At 44.8% G+C, this 22,525-nt stretch overlaps 1 protein-coding gene across 1 annotated transcript in view; it reads right to left on the minus strand.

Moving 5' to 3' along the window:
* Positions 1-1,039: 1,039 nt before the first annotated feature.
* The window catches only part of ptprn2 (protein tyrosine phosphatase receptor type N2), a 199,877-nt gene continuing 178,391 nt past the window's right edge, over positions 1,040-22,525 (minus strand). The window contains exons 18-24 of the mRNA XM_042068215.1: positions 16,471-16,548; positions 12,556-12,675; positions 12,004-12,170; positions 9,197-9,250; positions 6,936-7,000; positions 4,765-4,838; positions 1,040-2,272 (exon numbers count right to left, since the gene is read on the minus strand). Coding sequence (XP_041924149.1) covers positions 2,201-2,272; positions 4,765-4,838; positions 6,936-7,000; positions 9,197-9,250; positions 12,004-12,170; positions 12,556-12,675; positions 16,471-16,548 — 630 coding nt within the window. The 3' untranslated portion in view covers positions 1,040-2,200. The remainder of the gene's footprint in view (positions 2,273-4,764; positions 4,839-6,935; positions 7,001-9,196; positions 9,251-12,003; positions 12,171-12,555; positions 12,676-16,470; positions 16,549-22,525) is intronic.

Consider the following 22,525-nt stretch of genomic DNA (forward strand, 5'->3'; position numbering starts at 1 on the left):
CTGGACCTTTATTTTGATGTTCATAAGTCACTGCCATGGACATAGACAATGTTAATGTAACAGGTCATGTTAGACATAAGTCTAGCGGTAAATACAAGTATTGAAAAAATATCTGAAGTAGGATATGGATTCACTTAAATTGAGGACAAAATGGGACCAAAACCTCAGTATGTGGAGTGCACTGAATTGTTGGCACATGAAAGCATGAAACCATCAAAACTAAAATGCCACATGGAAACAAAGTACCCCTGTGGAAGACAAACCTGTTGAGTACTTTTGAAAGGTGACAACAGGAGTTGAAGACTTCACAAATGTAATGCCAAACATCAGCATGTTCCAAGCAAGTAGACCTACAGGCACGTTGGATGTCCTACTACCGTATGTCTGTTGGTTTGAACGCTAAAAACATGATATAGGTCGCAACTTAATGAACATGGCAAACTGTGGGTCCCAAAGCCAGAGCAGTTAAGAAGCACACTGCTCTAGAGCACAGCAGCAATGTCACTGGAGCAATGATCTCTATGTTCTGTGGCTTTAGCTGTGTGGATAAAAGATGCTCCAGGACTGACTGACCTTCTTCTGAATAAAGCAACAGATACAACTCATGAGCTTCCTTCACTGACTATGTGTTTGACTCTTGGACAGAGAGAGAGGGAGAGAGAGAGAACTAGTACTGCAAATAATGACTATTTTCATAATCGATTAATCTGTTGTTTATTTTTTGATTAATCAATTAGTTGTTTGGTCTATAAAATGTCAGAATAGCTGGAATCACAAAATTGTAACATCTCCTCCCCAGAAAATGACCAATTAATCAATGTCAATGATGTATTTGCAGATTAATTCAATAGTTGACAACTAATTGCAGTCTGAAGAATTAGTGAGCGATAGCGAGTTTACCAGAGCTTTCCATGTAACCTCTACCAAATGTAGCAGCCTACAAAACATGGCCCAATATATTACACAGTATAGTATCTACAGTATATCACTATCATACCACACCACACCAAGCTACCCAGTCAGAGAGACAGCCAATGCAGCCAGTTTGAATAGAGCTTTATTACTAATATGATAGGCCTATCATTTACACACAAAAATATATTTTACAATTTAGAGAACATTTCAGATGTCAATACATTATTTCATATTCATGGCATACACTGTAGTTATCAGTCGAAAATTACACAATCACAAGATTTGTGTGGACACAAACCAATATGCCACAATTAAACTTTTGACCGTCTGGTAATCTCCATAGGTAATTTATTTCATATTGCTTGTCACCATTCATATATCCAGATTTGTCACATTGATATTCACATTGAGGCAGTGGTTGCTATATTGATCCATTGCACAGAAAACAAATGAGATTAGTAAACACTGATATGGGGTTTTATGAGTTGTGTCATATAGACACAATGCTGCATTAAGTCATGAGATTTCTACTGGCATCAACCCCAAGTCTAGGACCTCCATTAGAGGAGAGCAAGACACATAGAGTAAGAGAAAGAGTATCAGATTTCCTTACGACAGTCACACGTCTAAATCATTTCTCTGTTGGTTATAGTGTACAGTATCATTTTTAACTCGAGTTGCAGGAGAGAAAGAAAATAGGGGAGGGAGGATATAAATCTTTTATAGATATATTTTTCATTGCTACCACCACAGGAAGGTTTTGTTCTAAAAACATTTTCCGTTAGAATACAACACATTTATGAATATGCTCACAGAGTCACACATTTACAAAAAGTGTTGAAAAGAAGAAGAGGAGGAGGAGAAGAAGAAGAAGAGGAGGAGGAGAAGAAGAGGGATATGCCCTACTGTTGTGAAAAGAGAGAAGGAAAGTGGGTGATGCATTTTGTTTATACAAAGAGAGATGTAAAGGGTAGAGGGTGGATAAGGAAGTGGAGAAAGACTGAGGAGGTGAGGTAAGGACTTTGTATTTACACAGGCAATGGAAAAAGGTGTGTGTGTGTGTGTTTGTGTGTGGGAGGGAGGCAGATGCATCCATCTTCAAAAGGAGTGAGAGAGCAGAAGAAGGGAGGCTAGAGTCCTCTTGAGGAAGAGTGCGGGCAAGGAGACAGGGGAAAGAGGGAGTGAGAGCCTTAGAGAGAGAGAGAAAGAGAAAGAGAGAGAGGGGGGGCATCAGAGGTGCAGAGAGAGGACAGCTGCCAGTCTGAAGAGTGACTGCTCACGACCCTCACTGTGGAAGAGCTTTGAGGATGGCGTTCACCTCTTCAGCCACTGCTGTCAGAGCAAACTCAAACTGCTCCTGAAAGAGAAAGAGCAGGAGAAAGAGACAGAGAGAAAAAGAAGAAAATAATGATTTCAATTGTCACTTGCTTTGCAATAGAAAGCAAAAATGCACCTCATGCTCTAATCTATATTCTCTGGGGGACTGAGATGCTTCTAGCAGGTGAAAGTCCTTCAAGTGTGTGTGTGTGTGTGTGTGTGTGTGTGTGTGTGTGTTTGCAGGTGTGTGGGTGTATGAACATCTGATTTTTTGTACTTCAATGTGTGTGCCTCTGGGAAGCAATTCAGGAACATTTTTCATTGCATTCATGTCTTCTGTGTGTGAGTGCCTGCGTGTGTGTGTGTATGTATGCATCTGTGCTCTTTGCAACACTTTAGATCTGCCAGTCTTTAAATAAGCATCTAACTCAGACTGGAGTCTGAGAGTGACTCACTTTATTTCCCTGCAGGGCTCTGGCCTGTATCGATCGCTTGTCTGAAGACTGACCCCAAAACTAATGTTTGAAATTCCACCCCTCTGCTGGCCATAGACTACTCACAGTGGTGGGTGTTTCAGAGGCTTCAGACGTGGGTGAAAAAAAACTCACAAATACCCTCCAGAAGTAAGTTTATCTTGATTGTTCTTGATTCATAATACAGTTATAAAAGGTCAGAGTGTCGTCGTCATTTTCCCTCCACTAAACAACCCCCAGCCCACAATAAAAAAAGAGGCAAAAATGCATGTTAACAGAGTTTGCCAAAATAATGAAGTCAGATGTTTTTTTTATAAGGCTGCTCTCAAGGCGAGACACAACATTATTAGGCTCCTACCACTAGAGGGAGGCAAACATCAGAAAGAGTTCAAATTAGGTAATTATCAACAACTTATCAAAAAACATTAGCTTATCATTTCAACACTTGCTTCAAATATTCAGTCACATTAAATGTTACATCAAAGGTAAAATCCAACATTTTATGAAATTGTCACATAACATTCCTCCCTGGATTTTTATTTACAATTGCAGCATTCTCTGGCTATAAAATCATTACTCTACTTTTATTCTATTTGGACTTAAAAGCTATGGCAGGTAGTAGTCTTATGTTGGTTCAAAACTGAAATTTCTCTTGTAAAAACACTAAATGTATGCAACTGGATGTTTGATTGAGAGAGATGTGGTTAAAATCAGTGCTTTAATAAAAACTATGAGTGATGCTGTGGTAGCTTGGACAAACATGAATGGCATGGAAAGCCTGGCAGACTCATTTTGCCCAAGGATGTGCTGTAATTGACATTTCCGCGCTCACTCTTTACGCAGAGCCTTAAATGACTCTGAAAGCTTCAGTGCTCGTCATTGGTATGCAGCGAGACGCACCCGCGGTTTGTTTAAACCCATCAAAACAAATTCTCCAGAGAGCACCCCGTCGCTCCGTAATCAGATATTTGAAATTTGTCACGCGTCTGGATAAATGAATTAGATAGGCTACTTTGAGAGTGAGGAAAGCACCGTAAATTTATAAATAAATAAACAGCACCCTGTGGTGATGTACATCTTCACAGACCTTCTACAAAAACAAACTCTCACTGGAAGCCAAAGAAGAGAAAAGGCAGGGGCTGACTAACAAGTCTCCCAGTCGGTTCAGATCGGCTTTGTCACATTGTTTTTATGTCCAATAAATGTGTGATAGCCAGATGATCCATTAATCTAATGAAGCCATGGCGACAAATCCTTGTTGTCCATCTTGAAAGCCTCTCAACTGAGTGAAGCTCCTAGTAGGAGGATTTAAAACGAATCTCCAAGGTAACTACAATCAATGTTGCCTTTCATTTTCGCATGGCAATATATTGACTATGTGACTGTTGAGATAGCAAATTGATTTCATATCCTAAATAATTATGCTAACGCTAGTGGGCTATCCCTGCATGGGTCCGAAAGTGGTGCAGAGAAGTGATTACACCTGAAGCTCCACGCTGGGTTTAATGAACTTGGTGATGTTTAATACACTCCGGTGGTGTACAGTTTGGGGATACCCTTTAGGTTAGATCAGCTAACTAAAACAATGAGCGTACTATAACAGGCATTGGGGAGTGCTTCCCTCAGTATGAGCTAAACCAGTTGATGTGGCCTTCTAACAGTGTATTTGGGCTGTATGTGTGGGTGGGTGAGTGGGTGGGGTTGATAATGTAGGTTGGTAATGTGCTCCTTCTCTGCTCTGCCATCCAATGGTCTGTTTAGAGGCCTCTCTCTATTCCCTCTCGTAGAACCCAAATAAAACAACCAACGCCGGCAATTTGCCCCTCACTCTCCCTCCACTCTGAGAGATATGAACAACAATGGAAGCCCCCAGAACAACCTCCTCCCTCTGTCTGATAACTCTCAGTCTTGTCTCGCCACTACCCTCACCATTTCTTAAGAATTAAAGACAAATCCCTCTATGGGTGAGATGACGCACACACCTCCTCCACCTTCCCTCCCTCCCTCCCTCCCTCCTGCCCTTTGTGCTCAGAGCCCCAGGCAAACTGAAGGGCCTTACCTTTGTCTGCACCATGCTGGGCCTCTGGTCTCTCAAGTGCTCCAGGGTAGCAGCAATATCAATCTCTTTAGCACCTGCAACAGACCGCAAATTGGACTGAGTTCAAAGAAACCCTGTAATCCTGCATGCATCTGTCAATCTCTCTCAACCCTTCACTCTCTCTCTCTCTCTCTCTCACTCACACACACACACACACACACACACACACACACACTCTGGGTATCACAAGGCTAAAAGAAGCATGCAGTGATTGAAAATTATTGCATTCATCCCCTTCAGAAGGTCTGGCAAAGAAGCTCGTTGTCTGTTTGAAATGGAACGCCACACTCTTACAGGTACGTGATGGTGGTGGGGACCTGGGTGCCTAGTGCTGGAGGCAGACAGTGTGGTTTCATGGTTTCATGGGAACGACACTCGCATGTGGGGTTTTTATTGTCTGTGTGGGAGTTGTGTTGAGTGAACGTTAGCCATGCTCATTTCTTTCCCTTCCGAGCTTGTCCAGTAGCTCCGTTGTTCACCCAGCCGCTGTGATGGTCGAGTGACAAAGAGACCAAAATCAGACAAAAGTGATATAAACTCCCGATTAGAAAAAGGACCTCCATTCACCTTTAGCTTGAATGACTTTAACAACTGGACTATTGTTGGGCTCACTCATAAACGAGAAACTACTGGGGGGGGGGGGGGGTGGGCAAAGCTCACAAGGGCTCATTTTAGATTCACTCGTTCCCTGAAAGAAAGGAGACCCCCTTCTCCTCAGAGAGAAGGGATGGAGTGAGAGGGTGAAGGAGAGAGAGAAAGAGAAAGCTAGAATCCTTACAGACCTTTTTTTCCCTCCCTTTTTTCTTTTTTTCCCCCCTGAAAAGAAGCAGAGTGCAGCTGGGTTCCCAACTCAAAAAGTGCTCCAACACTTTCAAGTCTTAAGAAGTGTTGGATTCCTCAGTTTAGGAGGGAGAAGCCTCTCTTCCACAAGAAAAGACTTAGGGAATAAAACAGCATTCTTGAGTAATTTACAATTCATTCTGAGAATTGGGTTTGGGGGGGGGGGGGTGGCAAGAAAAAAACGTCAGAAAAAGAAAACGAAGAGGAGGAGGAGGAGGAGGAAGGAGAGTGGCAGCGTAGCCGTTCCCATCAGCCTTTGCTGCTTTGATCATACAAGTGCACACAGCAAGCAGCAACCTGGGCCCCCTTCTCAGGCCTGACAAAAGGAGAACCAGGGGAGAACCGGCCGAGGCCCCAGCGCCGAGGCCCCTGACAGCCTGGGAAAGGGCCCTCCCAGTGGGCAGAGCCCTGCCCTGCCTTTGGCCTTTGATCTCTCATTATGGAGGGAGGTGGCCGGCACGGTCAGGAGGCCCGAGATCCCACTGACTCCAACAGGCACCGGGGAATGGCCGGGGTCACGGCAGATGCACAGATGACCTGCTCTGCCCAGGGAAGAGGATGGAGGGGGGGAGGAGGTGAAGGAGGCAGGGGCCAAAGGAGGAGGTTTCAGAGGGTGGGAGCAGAGGGCGCGGAGGCCACCCCATTGTCTTCCCGGCCAGTTTCACATGAGCTGGTTTAATTTTATGCAACCCTGCTGGAGGTTGGAGTTTGGGAAGGGGAGAGCACAATTTGTCCGCTGCTAAGTCAGGCTAGACCATGGTGTGAGATCCAAAGACCAGATCTGACCGCATTTCACTAGACCTCTGGAATTACTGTGGTCCTTTTGAAAGATACATGGAGAAATTCTTTATTTTTTTCACTGACTAGAGAGTAAATACTTTCAACACAAAGAAGAAAACAAATCTAAAACCTAAACCGTCAACACCTCCTGAGAGAATTTTCTTCTCCTCGTTTTGTTGGGAATTTTTGTAATTTACTTCAGTTCTCAATCCCTTTCCATTTTTCTCCCTCCATCCCTCCCTTCATCCCTCCATCCCTCCCTCCCTCCCTTCATCCCTCCCTCCCTCCCTCCCTCCCTTCATCCTCCACCCTCTCTTGTTCTCCTCAGATTCTTGAGTATTCAAGCAGGACCCTCAGTCATCCTCTAATGCATTGCGAGACCTTCTGCTGAAAATTGAGGCTTTAGTGTTGCCACGGCAACGCCTCCACACACGCAGAAAAAAGAAGGATGTGTGTGTGTGTGTGTGTGGGGGGGGGGGGGGGGGGGGGGGGGGGGGGGTATCGACTCCCACCTTTAGCCATCTTATTGAGGACCATGTCAATCAGGATGTATGTTCCGCTTCTCCCAGCGCCATCACTGCAAACAATGAGAGAGAGATAGAGAGCAAGGAGAAGAGGGAGAGAGAAAGGGAGTGAGAAAGAGGGAGGGAGAGGGTGTGTGAAAGAGACAGTCTCATTAGTACCACTGGAAAAGAGAAAAAAAGCAGAAACCTGTTTGGCTTCAACATTACAAGAGGGATTGCCTCTCTCAAACAAAAACAAATTGCTCATTTCTTTCCTCTTATTTCAGTGTCCTTGTTTGCTGTTGCATCATTGCCGAGCATTTGAACAATAGTTCTGTGGTAAATAACAACAAAAAAAAGAGTCTAATCCTCCTGGTAGTCTGTTTACTTTGTGAATATCACTGTTTATGAGAGCGAGCCAAGTAAAACCGAGATATGTTTGAGAACTGATGTGACATGACAAACTGTAATTATTCCAATACAAAACAATACAATTATCCGAGTGTGAGCGCCTTAAATAAAATGGCTATTGATCCGTGCTTTAATGAGGAAAGTCAACTGGCAGTGAGACAGCTGAAATAAGAACTGTTTAGGGATGAACGGCTGCTGCCCAGAAATAACTGGGAATCTTATTTCAATACTTTCTTCCTCAGAAAGCATTTCAATGAGTGTGTGTGTGTGTGTGCTGTGGCTGCTGTTGTACACCTTTCTATCACATTTGGATAGAAAGAATTTAAATGTGTTTGAGAGACTGACAGAAAGAGAAACTGAACAGAACAGAAAGAGAGTTGTACATGCATGTGTGGACAAATGAAAAAGATTGTTTTTTGTCCTACTGTATGTCCTTGTGAGTGTATTCTGTGTATCAAGCAAACATTTACAGCTGCCTACAGTCAGTATAATACCAGCGGACAACAAGGCACTTTTACAGGCCTCTAAGCCAACCCCATGCCTCCATATCACACTGCTGTCATACAGACTTGGACACGGCCCTCTCTTCCATTGGCTGCGAGTGCACATCATAACGAGGTGCACATATGTGTCTGCTTTTTAATTGCAGGCTGCAACGCGTGTTAACTGGCGCGCAGAGCTAGCATCCCGCTAATAAAGTCCCTGGCAATCAAACCTCCCAGGCTGCACCGGGCTCAGAAAGCGGATGGTTCATTAATCCTCGGTTACCTATTCCACAGCACACAATCTGGCCTGTGTGTGCAGCCCAGGATGGCTACACTAACCTGCAGTACAGCTGTGCCTATAAACACAGGGCCTGTGTTCAGAACACCCCCTCATTCACTACATAGTGAAGTACATATTGTACATTTTTAGAATGGTAATTCACCACATAGGGCACTACATAGTGTATACTTTTAGAGTGGTAATTCACTACAGTACATAGTGCAGTACATAGTGTATATTTTTAGAGTGGTAATTCACTACATAGGGCACTACATAGGGAATACTTTTAAAGTGGTAATTCACTACAGTACATAGTGCAGTACATAGTGTATACTTTTAGAGTGGTAATTCACTACATAGTGCACTGTGTAGTGAATAAGTGAATGTTCTGAACGTAGGCAGTGACTTGTAATGAGTGTTATACATCTCCAAGCAGACACAACACCAGGGGCAGGCTGTGCATTCAAATGCATGCGGCATGCTATGCAAATCCTTGTAGATGAGAGTCAGGGAAGATGGAGGTACTGGGTTTGATGAGAAGGGGTGACCCCCCTCTTCTGACCTCCGTGACCCCCCAGGAGCGGAGAAGGTCATGCTGCATTATTTAGAGCCGCCCGCTCGGCTAAGACGGGCTCTTTTTTCGAGCGGGAGAGTGCGCAGGGAAAAGGGCATCAATCACAGGCATCAGTCACGACTGCGCGGAGAGGCAGACACTGCGGACGCCATCTGCTCTCTGGGGATGAATTCACCCACACAGAGCCCTGCCCAGCTCCCTGCCTATTGTCTGAGGGTTTCAACACACACACACACACACACACTGTTTTCTGTGAGAATGGCAAATGACTCGTCTCACACACACTGTGAGTCAACTGATGGAATTCAACAGATCCAAATGAAAAGCGCTCTGGAGTGAGATTGTGCCACTGCACATGGCCAATGGCTACAGCCAGATGTGACTGAAGGGGTTCTCAAGTGCTCCAAATCTATCACAGAGCCCAATGGAAAACAATTCAAAATTCTCCCTTTGCATCAGTCGCTGTGTGTGTGTGTGTGTGTGTGTGTGTGTGTGTGTGCTAAGAGGTAGATATACTTGCCTGCAGTGGATTATGACTGGACACGAGCGACCCCGGTAGCACTTGTTAACCTTTCTGTTGTGAGAGAGAAAAAGAGAGAGAGGAAAGGATGCCATAAATGACACGAATGAATGACAAGAATAGGACAACTCACTCCAGCCCCTGCTTCTCTGGCCATGCTATACAGCTCTATCTGGGCTTGGGTTAGGAGTTGAAGGTATTATAAGAAAACTGAAATCAGAGTTTCTTCAAAGTAACCAGAATACATTCCCTGAAGTTGGATCGTCCCAGAAAATTACTTTTTATTGTGAGGTTCATGGCCTACTCATACAAGAGTTTTGTTGACTCCCACACAGTTTTAAATATGCTGAATGGAATTAGACTTTCAGTCTTTTAAAGTATTTAGACTGATCTTCCTCTGCTTGAATGCACACAGAAACAACATCCTATTTGCATACACTTTCAACTGTGATGGAAAACTGTGACCGTTCTTTCCCCTCAATTAAAGTGGCTTGTCAATCAAAATCATCCAGAGACAAAACGAGTGAGCGTTAAGCAATTCAAAGGAATTTGGTCTTTTTAAAACTCCATATTGTGACATGCTGTTAGGGTGGTGATGGATGCTGTGGAGAGGTGGTGCAATCCATTGCACATTAACCCCGCACAATTACCAATGTTACACGCCTGTAAAAGGAATGGTGAGGGTCCACACTTTTAGAACATGCAAACAAACACACACACTCACACACTCACACACACACACACTCACACACACACACACACACACACACACACACACACACAGACACACACACACACACACACTTACACACACACAAGCAATTACAAAATAATGACTACATGGGTTTTGTTTTAATGAAAGCCAATTTCTTTTCTGGTAATTCCAAAAAAATGTACTAATAAGCTGAAAACCACAATGGATACTTTCAATTGGGCAGCTAACCAACAAAATATATAACTCACTTCTAAGGGCATGTTTTATTTAATCTATAAATAATCAACACAGTAGTCTAAATCAATATTGTCAGACAACCGACTGGTTTATATTCCGACTGTTTTTAGCACATAAAACACATGTAAGGGTAATATTTTAACAGATTAAATGTAAAATTGAACAGCAAACCAACATCCAACCGAAAAATAAGAGCGGTTTTTAGCAGAAGGCTGGTTCAATCGTACAACCCATGTGGATTTGTAGGAGCAGTGGCTGGGCGCACCTTCATGCGAGTTTGGGGCAGGTAGGACCGGAGGAGTTAGTGGGGAGGCACGAGAAGGAGCGAGAGAAGTGGGGAGTGGGCAGGAAAACCAAATGAAAAAAAGAGAGGGATACAAGGAGAGAGCGAGAGGAGAGGAGGCAGGGAAACAGCAAGGGCCTGGCTGAAGAGACACAGTCTCCAATGATCACTTTTGTGACTATGCAACTGGACTCATATTACTAGCTGCAACATCACAAAAATGACACTGGCAACCGCTAATTAGCTGGCCAAAAAAGAAAAAAGAAAGAAAAAGAAAAAGGAAAAAAAAAAAAAAAATCAAACCAGAAACAAAAATGTTGTGTTTGTCTCCTAGTCTTTCAGGAGAGTACTGTACGTGAGAAGCCAGAAAGCAGTGCATAGAAACAAGCAAAAGGAATAAGTGCTTTTGTATATAATCCTGGAGGAACCTTAAACTGTAACTGTTGTGAAGTACAAGTGAGAGTTGGATGGAGAAAACTTCATTTCGAATCTCATTTTGCCTTTTGCCTTTGCTCCCTTTATTGAAATAGGTCTGTAAACACAATACAGTGTTTTTGTATGGGTGGATGCAAGATTATCTCCTCTTGAAATCTTCGAGCTGGTTGCTTAATAGCTGCAGTAAGTGAATGGGCATCTATTCAAGTCAACCAAAATCCAATATCCCATCCACCACATTTTGAGAGCGAAAAAGCAAACAGAATTATGAAGAGGTTTTACAATCTCTCTCTTGGACTCAGTTTAATTTCCTCTTCTTTCATTTCAGAGACAGCAGTGAGAAAGAAAGCTTTTTTTTTTTTGCTCACAAAAAAGTGCAAAACAGACAAAACAAACCGTGTGTCCAAACAACCACACACTTCCTTCAAATGTGTGTCTCTGGTCAAACAGTGGAGGTGGTGGCGGCCGATCGAAGCCTGGCCCTCTCCGCTGAGGTATATATTCTCATTTAAAGGGATTTTCGGACTGCTCGCGGTCTGACCCAGGGGAGGCATTACAGGCCATCAGAGCTCGCTCACACACCAACCCGAGCAAACACACTTCATCGGCTTCCCCCCTCTCTCTTGCCCTGCTTTTACGGCTGGACATTTCACATTTAATTGCCTGTTTAAATTAAGGATTGCCATGCAACATGGACAGTTAATTTGCTGCCAAGAGTGTGTGAGTGTGTGTGTGTGTGAGAAAGATAGTGTATGTATGCGTGTGTGTGTGTGTGTGACTGTGTGAGAAAGATAGTGTGTGTGTGTGTGTGTGTGTGTGTGTGTGTGTGTGTGTGTGTGTGTGTGTGTGAGAAAGATAGTGTATGTATGTGTGTGTGTGTGTGAGTGTGTGAGAAAGATAGTGTGTGTGTGTGTGTGTGTGCAGACTGAGGCCTGAAATGGACGGTGCACTGGAGGAGACACCTGCTCTTAGTCAGACAACAACATGAGTAGAGGGAGGAGAGGAGCAGAGGGGGGAGGCAGACTTAACGGACAGAGGGCAGTGGGCAGCAATCACGGAGGGGGGAGTGGTCAGAGTCAGCACACTCCAGCTCGCTCCGGTTAGGGCTCTCATCTGCTCTAGAAATGGCCACCTCACCTGCGGAAGTCCAGCAGGGTCCTGGCCGACTCAGGGACACTCTGGTCCATCCAGGACAGGAAGTGGAACTGCGAGACAGTGCGCGTCTCGTTGGTCTGCACGTTCTTCAGGTAGAAGCTGCGCACCAGGAAGTCCTCGCACCAGATGTGCTCTGACACCAGGTTCACCTGCAGAGGCAGAGCAGTATTGGAGTCCTGGTATCACAGCATCATGTGAAGGACACAATTACACTGTAGTGTTTGACACCGGGGCGCTTATTTCAAATATCGTCTGAAAGTCTTTGCTCTTCAGATATTCTCTTCTTATCACATTCTCAACACATCATTTTGTATAGTGTGTGTGTATTAATGAGTGTGTGTGTGTGTGTGTGTGTGTGTGTGTATGTATTAATGTTAGAAGTTTAAGTTGAAAGAATTTGGCAGACACTTTTGACCAAAGACATTCACTGAATACATAATATCATTCAGAAATATTCAGATTTATAACTTCCTACTCTCCTCCCCCTCTCTGCCTGACACCCTCCTTGACCCATGCGTGCTGTCTGTGACGTACCTCGTAGATGTGGTAGAGGGTGGAGCCCTCATCGGGCCAGTACTGCTGGCACTGCTTGTTGCCGTTCTCCGACAGGGGGGTGAGCATGACGACCACCACACAGCCACTCTCCCACACCATCTAGACACACACATAGACACACACACACACACACACACACACACACAAAAGTAAAACAAAGGTTAATTCCTGAACATTGAAACAAACATTCCTTATTTTGGCCAGCTGAGATGGTGTGGTCATGGCACACAGATAAATGGGAGTGTGTGTGTGTCTGTGTGTGTGTGTGGGGGGGGGGGGGGGGTGTCTGGTGGATGTATTGATCAATACGTTGATGTATTGCATTCCATAAGGAAGACATACTCTCTAAGTGGTTGCGAAATGCTCTTTTCATTACATGATTGCTGATCAAGAAGCAGTCTGAGAGGGTCTGCAAACTCACTGCGTTCGCCTGGCATAACACTCATGCACAATGCGCTCCTAATTCCAGCCATTAGTATAATAGCACTCAATGCTGGTGAGACCCACAGTTACAAATGCAGCCTCTCCGACGGTGGCCAAATCATCCATTCTTGTTTGTCAGTTACACTGCCTATCCCTCAACAGCCTGGTGAGCAGATACTGCTCCATCACAATCTTCCAATCAAGGACTGATTACAGCCGTGCAGACAAGGTGAGAAAGACTCTTCAGCTCATTAATTACAACAATCAGGCAATTAATGGCGAAGCGGCAAATTATAACACAAGCCCAGAGCCCTGGCAGAGTTGTCTAACATTGTCAATCAAAGTGTTTGTCACGAGCGCCCGAGTAAACAGGTCCGACATTACATTCTGTCGCACTTCCTGATAAGATTGACCATCATCAGTGTGTTTACACGTCAGTGAGGGGGGGGGGGGGGCGCGTTCACTGTAGCAATTTTGCCGCCAAAATTGAACATGACATTTAGCGGCTAAAGGGACGGGCTGAGTGGAAACCTCTGTGTGAGTGAGTGAGTGCCATCTGTCTGTCGCCAGAGCGAGGCTGGTGTGATCAGAGGCGTCTGCGCCTGGCTTGCTCGCCTGCTCCCATAGCTCACGGCTGACAGCGGCGAGCTGGAGTAACTGGTAGCGCTAAAGCTAGCAGCCTTCACGCTCTGCTCCATTTCCCCGTATCACACTTTAATGTGTCCTTGGAAGATCTAGGGCCCCACGGAGGCCATTAGCAAAATGAGGAAAAAACACTGACTTTTATGAGCACCATAAAAATACAATGGTCCTGACCGTAAACTAATCACACACGCACGTGTGATGTATCCCCACAGAGACATTAGCAGAGATGTGCCAAGATGACATGCCGCACAATAAAAGTGCCAATCCCCACAACCAACCAAAAAAAAAGCTACGCTATTTTAAACATATACCTATCTACATATGACACAACAAAATAATTTCATCTAATCTAATAAGGTGGGAAAACAATACCTCTCATTTATCTTTTTACTTAGACTTTTTATGTTACATTCTTTTTGGCCTTTTATCCTCATAGAAAATCTTTGGAAAAAATCTTCACACTGATATCTTTCCCATTCTGCCTTTCAGTGTTTCAGAATCCAATGTCAAGGCAGAGAACCATGCAAACAGGTTAGCGCACTTGGCTGTGTTTCTGGCTCAGCCTGTCATGGCCCTGTCTTTTCTGTCTCTGTGTACGCTGGGCAAAAAATGGTGGGGCCTTTCATGTCTCTTCCGCTAGTTCAGAAGACGATGAGTCACATACCATTACAAGGCTTTCATAAGCCTACAGAAATGTTTGTGTCTTTTAAGACTTACCCACCTAAATGAACTCTAACTAAATACCTTTTCAGAGAGAGAATTTAATTTGGCGGATATAGCTATAAGGGTTTGACTAAATGAATATGTTTAGATATTCTGAGCATTTGGAGTATCTGGATGCAGAAAAAACAATTTGTGTAGGAGAAGAAACTGCTTAACGCCCAACATAGTCGATATAATCCGGCTAAAATGTCAATAGTGCGCTGGAGATGGATAAGGCTTACTCAGGTGCAATGAAGGAATTGTTCAAACAGGGAGACAGACATGCTGAGAGAGAAAGAGAGAGAGAGAGAGAGAAAGAGAGGGTGGGAGGGGGAGAAGAAGAGAGAGAGGGGGGGGAGAAAGAGCACAGGAGAGTGGATTGAGGGAATGGGGAGGAAATAAGGAGGACAGGAGTGGTGGATTAGGCAGAGATTTGGGGTTCGGGTGGCTGAGTGAGTGTGTGTGTGTGCGTGCGTGTGTGTGTGTGTGTGTGGGGGGGGGGGGGGGTTCTAGGCCCCTGTGGGGATTAGACAGAAGCCCAACCTAAAGAGAGGTCTCCTTCACCTCCCTCCATTAGCCTGTCCTGCCCAGCCTCCATTTGGGCCTCTTTCTGATGCGGGGGAGAAGGGGAGCACCATTTCAAATAATGAGCACTATTAACATAACTCTCAGGCCGGATAACAAAAAAAAGAAAGAAATAGAAAGAGAATGCCTCATTATGAATAGTTGTAGAGAAGGTTGCATTAAAAAGTTTAATCATTACCAGTTAGGTTTTTATCACTTTTATTTTATTGAAATGCGTGTGCAGGGAGGATTCAACTGTGCCTAATTTGCAGGTAAAGAGTTAATTCAATTTAGATAATGGATATTTACTTGTTAATTGACAAAATGGCAGCGATGAAAAAAAACAAACAAACAATGATGATAAACTTTTTTGTTGTTGATGTTTGCACAAACAGGCAATTAATTGGAATAAAAAATGACAAAATCAACACATTAAATAGACAGCCAACCAGTTCAATCAAAGTGCACTTTTCAAACAAAGGGCTAACACAATGGAGAGATCGAATCATAATTGAAGTGTTAACATGGAGACCTGAATTTCAGCAGCACAATCTCATCCATTAGCGAACAACACAACACTGGTGCAGCCGCTCTCCGAATGAGCCACATTTGTGGGCACAAGGACTACAAGGTCAGAACACAAGCCAGTCTCCCTCTCTCTCTCTCTATACACACACACACACCTGAACAAACACACACACAAGTGCAGACACACAGACATGCACACACACCTTTTTAAAACGACCATTCTTCCACTGCCTGCCCACCCACGAGACCAGCTTCTATAGCAGACCAGGGGACCATCTGGTGTCGTGGTCTCTTCAACCTGCGCCTCTGTTTCTGCAGTGGGCAGCAATGGCTCCTCCACAGCAGATGAGCGGCCTGCACTGACTGGACCTAATTAGCCTAATATGTTTCCATAAGACCTGCGCTGGATAAGGCTGGATAACGGCAGCGCTCCAATCCTCTCTCCACAGTATCAGTTTCAGCCGGGGCTTATGACGTCCGACAGTGCGCTCCATAATAACCGAATGGACGGACAGGCCAATATCGGGAAGTGGGCATTAGTCACATCCTGTTGGAGGCTTGTGCCCTGAGTTGTAATCGATGAGTGTAGGGGTCCGTGAAAAACAATGGGAGATTTATTTAACCAAAGCCAGGTGTTTGTGTAAATGGAATGGATGATTTCATCGCTGTAGCATTTGATTAAAACCGAAAGTGATATTGATCGATCAAAGTCTCATTTGCTGTCGTATGCGCATTATAATGAACAATGGCACTAGGGATGATTGATTGCATAAAGATAATTACTAGGCTTTTAAACGTAGGCCTACTCTGTTCTTGGATGAACATTACTCCATCAACAGACATATTTCACATATAGCACATGAAAGCTATGTCCAGTTTTATCATATGTAAAGTATGTAAAGGGAAACTCTATGTAATCCATCAGTAGCCAGGTTCAGTGACTGACATAAATGCAAGAGCCTTCAGAGAATATTGTATTTTTTGTATTTATGCATGCACTGTATGAAGGACTTGTTTCAAGGTGAGGCTTACCTGCCAAAAATCAGCCACAGTAGAAGGCAGTGGACCTTGGGCAGAGATGTAGGCAGGGTTACGAGGATCATGATCCATCTGAGAAAAGAGAGAGAGAGAGAGAGAGAGTTAAAGAGAGATTAACACCCTTTCATTAGAATCCAGTTATTGTGGATGACTGATCAGTAATCAATAATCTCACACGCTCTCACACACTACAATGGTCAGCATTTCACAAAGGTTGATTATCTCACATGACATGCCACACACACATTGCATGGTCTGGTCCCAAATATATATACCTGTAGATTGTCTCTAATTATCCAAGACAAAGTGTACCCTCACTAGATTTACTTAAAGAGGAGGCACATGTTTGTATGGCTTGTTTTCAGAACTTAAAATAAAAAACAAATATGAAGTGAAATATGGGATGTATTTATCTTTGGCTCTAACCACCTGTCAAATCAACACATCCTTCATCCCTCGTTTCCCCAGAGGCATTTACGGCCTCTTTATCTTTCTGTCCAATTAGAAACATCTAGAAAGAGGATTCCTGACCACCATAATGGCTTTTGGCACTTCAAACCAATCACAACCTCTCTGCAACACTTTTCTGTCATTTTGGGCATTTCTTAAAAAAAAAAAAAAAAAAAAAAGCCTTGTCTCATGTGATAACGTACCAGTTGTCAAATCAACAAGTCATCAATGTCAATGATGAAACTGGGTGCAACAAATAAGCATCCAAGAACGTGCGTGTAATCACAGATGGATCATCAGAGCCAAATCAAAGATAAATAATTAGATAAGACCTCAGAGAAATCAGCCGAATAGCCACTAATGAGTAGAGCACCTATACTAGCATACTTTTCCCCCCTTTCACTTACTTCATCCTTCATCCCTCCATCCATATTTCTTCCCTATGTTTCCTTTGTCTCCCTCTTTCTCTCTCTGACTCTTTCCTTCTCTCAGCATGTTTATTCTTTCATACATCTGATTACAACTTACCAGAGATACAGTGTGACATTAGTACACACAAATATTGATCAAACTCTCAGCAAGGATATACACTGCTGAAAAAAAAAATGAAGGGAACACTTACAGTTTTCCACAATTGTAAAAACACATTTTTTGAAACCTTCCACCCTTTTCTCCATTCTCAAACTACATTCACAGAATGTCTGACAGTTCTTGCAAAATAAAAACACACTTGCCTCAAAGGTTTTACTTGTGCTCAGAACCAAACAGTATCAGAGTACCGATCCAGTGTATGATTGAAGTGTTCCCTTAAGATATGATTGAAGGGTTCCCCTTTTTTGAGCAGTATATGTGTGTGTGTGTGTGTGTGTGTGTGTGTGTGTGTGTGTGTGTGTGTGTGTGTGTGTGTGAGTGTGTGTGTTTGTGTACGTATGTGTGTGTGTGTGTGTATATGTGTGTATGTGTTTGTGTACGTGTGTGTGTGTGTGTGTGTGTGTGTGTGTGTATGCCTGTGCTTACATGTGTGTGTCATCAGTATGCAGACCAGCGAGCTGTTAGCTGCAGACAGTAGGCATCCTCCCTGTCTCTCCTGCTCTCCAGCGTTCTCCTTAAGCCCTTCAGCCTGAACGCACAGCCAGTAGAAAACCCATTATGCCGGCACTATCGTAACGGCGGCAGACACCAGCGCTTCAGTCAGTCTCCCTGACTGCCTGTCACATGGTGCAGAAGACGGCTCGCGCTGACGCGTCCCCACCCTAGGGTGCCCATGCTAACCTGTCTGCACAGCAGTGTGAGGAGACGTCGATGAGTTTAGACTGGAGAGTCTTCTCTGCACCTCACTTGGCGTTCTCTTTTAGGATTCCCCTATGTGTATTTGTGAATAGTAGACACTGACTTTGTCTTTTCTCTGTGTGTGTGTGTGTGTGTCTGTGTGTGTGTATGTATGTGCTGGGTGTTGTCTAAATGGTGTTGGTGTGTATTTCTGCGATTTCAATATCTCTTCTCATCTCTGACAACAGATGGAGGTGACTGACACACCAGTTGAGAGACTGACTCTGAGGGGAGTGAATATTTACTGACTAAAGCGGCACAGTCTTCTCTGCCCGCTCTTCAACCTTTAGATGAAGCAGCATTTAGTGCAAAAAGTCAGCCGCGCTAAAAAGTAGCGCTTGTGTCCATTAAGAGCATCGAGCCCAATTACGGATGCCCTCTTCTGCCATTTGATTGAAACATTTTACGTGCGTGTGTGTGTGAGTGCTGTGTGTGTGTGTGTGTGTGTGTGTGTGTGTGTGTGTGTGTGTGTGTGTGTGTGCGTGTGTGTGTGAGTGCTGTGTGAGTGTGTGTGTGTGTGTGTGTGTGTGTGTGTGTGTGTGTGAGAGCTGTGTGTGTGTGTGTGTGTGTGTGTGTGTGTGTGAGAGCTGGACTACACACACCAGTCTCACTGTGCTTTATCTCCATGTTCCCCCTCTCTGAGCGCAAGGCTTTTAAACGCTGCTGTGTGTTGGATGGCCAGGGCCCTCCGTGTGCCCCTCCCCTCCCCTCCCCGTGTTCTAAACGCCTGGACGACTCTGAGCACCACCGGAGAGCCTCCTTCACAGCCCACACCAGCAGAAAAAACACTACAACTCCATTCATCAAATATATATAAATACATCTCTCTCTCTCTCTACACACACACACATATATACACATATATATATATATTGACCTATCGGCACCATCGTTCAAGAAATGACTTATGCCAGCAGGATGGTGATAGAGAACACTTTAATCATGACTAGGTGGAAGGCAGGAGTTAGGGAAAGCTCATGACACAGATCCACTTATTACTCAAAATGAAATTCGTCATTGCTTCAGAATCCAGCTATTTTGTTGGAACACAAAGGCCAGAGCACAGAGTGTGCAGGGGGGAGTGGATGTGCTGCACTGCAGCGCTCAGGGTTGCTTCCATTGTCTTCTGATCGGTGAGAGTGCAGAGCCGGGGCTAGCCTTGGTCACACACTCTTATTCTCATGACCAGTGTGTGTGTGTGTGTGTGTGTGTGTGTGTGTGTAATTGGTGTATACGAGTGTACTAGTGTGTGAAGTGTGAGATTTTTCTAACCAGGCACTCAGGCCGGCAATATTCCACCTCCCTGCATGGTGTACAGCAACGGGGGGAAAAAAGCAGCGAGAGGTTGAGAGAGAGAGAGCCAAATGAGCAGGAGGAGAAAACAATAGAGATGGAGAGAGAGATGGAGAGAGAGATGGAGAGAGACGGAGAGAGATGGAGAGAGATGGAGAGAGAGACGGAAAGAGATGGAGAGAGAGATGGAGAGAGAGATGGAGAGAGACGGAGAGAGATGGAGAGAGACGGAGAGAGAGATGGAGAGAGAGACGGAGAGAGATGGAGAGAGAGATGGAGAGAGAGACGGAGAGAGATGGAGAGAGAGACGGAGAGAGAGATGGAGAGAGAGATGGAGAGAGAGACGGAGAGAGAGAGACGGAGAGAGAGAGAAAGGCACGGCAGGAGAAATCAACTCGGAGTGTAAAAAAGCACTAAAGGTGAATGAGAGGACGTTTCGCACAGCTCTCTGGTGGCCATCGAAAAACAAAAGCATCGGAGTCCCCTCGCGACTCACCCCGCCCAGGACCACCGCCATCACGACTCCCTTGGCGAGCACGAGGTTCGCACGGCTGCCGTCACTCCCACCTATCCCCTCTATAGTTCTCGCCAAAGAATGGGAACTCCAACTGAACAAAAGGCGACCGAAAAGAGGAACGCGAGAAATAAACCATCTAATTTGGCATCCGCAATTACGGTGAATGACAACCCCCATCATTACTCCATACTGTAAATGGATACAATTGTTCGCCACAACCTTAATTGTTGGAAGGGAGCAATTTAAATATAAGAGCAATTATAGCTGTGAACGATGATGACAGGAAGCATGTTCCAGGCGGTCTCTGATGGCCTGTTCGGCGGTTTATGAGCGGGCCTATTAAAGCGGTGGCATTAGCAGAGAGACTCGGAGATCATGTCTGCAACTAAAATCTAATGACTGTAAGTAGAGGAGGGTGCTATTTTGAGAGTCAATCAAACTAAAGCACCACAGTCCTCTGACTCCAGGTTGGGTCTAACCAGCATCCATAGAAGAAGACAATAGTGTGTTAAAGTGTAACTTTCAAACTCTAATGGGGAGACTGGTATGTTATGTGCTCTCCTAGGTGATTTAGAATTCTGCTGTGATTTTTATTTATTTATTTATTAAATAAAGAGTATCGGCACTGTGAAAGGGGCAGATTGCATCTGCCTGCTGTCTGCTAGACCTGTGAAGTGCCCGCAGCAGGACCTCGCTGTGGACGAGAGCGGCTTCCTGGGCAGAGTGGTGAAAGGTCAAACTGCTACATCTCCAATCTCACTTGTTACCACGACAACATCAAAATGGGTTTCTTTTGAGAGGCACTCTTTCAGGTTGCTCTAAGTGAGTTTGTAAGTGTGTGTGTGTGGGTGTATCTGTGTATGTGTGCAAGAGAGAGAGAGGCCTTTGTGCTTGTGGGGATGTGTGTGTGTATGTATGTATGTTTGTGTGTGTGAAGAACAGATGAAAGTGCAAAGAGTCCAAAAGGTCACAGTGTCATCCATTCCCCCTCAGACCTCACAATTCTTTTCAAGAAGGTTCACACACTCACACATACAGTACTCACACACAGAGCCACACACTCACAGAGCCTTACAGAGAGACATACAAACATAAAGATGGACAGAGGACACAAAAGCTCTTAAATGATTCAGTTTTGCCCCCCCCCCCCAAAAAAAAACCTAATGAGGAGAAAGCTATAATGCTGACACACGTAATTACCCCCCCGCCATTCCAACTACCCTGCTAACCCCCCCCCCCCCCCCCCCCCCCCCCACACACACACACACTAGCCCTCTCCTGTTGTTGTGCTGTGTGTAATTACCCCCCTCAATATCCCCCCACCCCACTTGCCTCTCTAAATCAGCCATCGCTACAGCAGCTCTGCGTCTGATTAGCACCGCGGGGGAGCTGGGCGCTAACTCCCTCTCTTCCTCTTGCCTCTTTTGTCTTCCTCTCAATGAAGCCACCTCCCCAACAGCAAGCTCACCACACCCCTCCACCCACTCCCTCAACACACCTCTCACACCAAAAAAAGACCACAAAAAAGAGAGAAGGTGTGTGTGTGTGTGTTTGTGTGTGCGTGTATGTGTGTGTGTGGAGGATGGGGGTGTTGGGGTTAAAACCAATGCAGAACAATTCTTGCTCAAGCTCCCTAGGTCCACCTCGATCCTCTGTCCTCCAGCGCAATTACCCAGAGGCTTATTGATTATTGATGACTTTGCGATTAGTTTCTCGAGGAGAGCATGGAAGAGAGGAGAGGAGAGGAGAGGAAAGGAGCATGGTTAGAATGGATACACAGATGGATGGATGGATGGACAAGTGGATGGATGAGTGGCCTTGGATTGCCTGGTTCTTTAATAAGCACTTGTTTGTGCAGCCTGCCATCAAATCCCCCTCCTGGCCGCTGTAGGGCCCGAGCCTGTGCAGATTTGAAATGCATAGCTTCCTGTTCTTTTAATGGAATCTCTCCCACTCTCCCCTTCTGCTCCTGATCTCCTCCAGCCAAATCATAAATAGCATATATATATATAAATATATATATATATAAATACATAATATGTATGTATTTCTACCCCAGTTTTGCTACAGCTTTGAAAAAGAAAAACTTAAGCACTCAAAGCCCTAAAAGGAATTTGGTCTGTGCAATAGCAAGGTCTCTCTTTTGTCACGGCTTTCTTTCCCTCCTGTCTCGGCTCTGTTTCTGTCTGTTGTAAAGAAGGGGTGGCCCTGAGAGCGCGCTCGGTGTGCGGCCAACATGTGCACTTCTCGCCGTGAAATCGGGTCTGGCAGCTTTCCACCCCTTTTTCGCTGTTTAAAAGGTAAGGCTCATCTCACGAGACGAGGCGCCGATCCGCCCCTGAGCCGGGGCAGCGGAGGAACAAAGGCGGCAAGATCAATGCCCTGATGAATAAAATATCACATCCCAAAAATAAATAAATAAATAAAATACAAAAATCCCTTTCATTGCAATTCCATCTC

This window comes from Alosa sapidissima, chromosome 17 (assembly GCF_018492685.1).
Source record: "Alosa sapidissima isolate fAloSap1 chromosome 17, fAloSap1.pri, whole genome shotgun sequence".
NCBI classification, from domain to species: Eukaryota; Metazoa; Chordata; class Actinopteri; order Clupeiformes; family Clupeidae; genus Alosa; species Alosa sapidissima.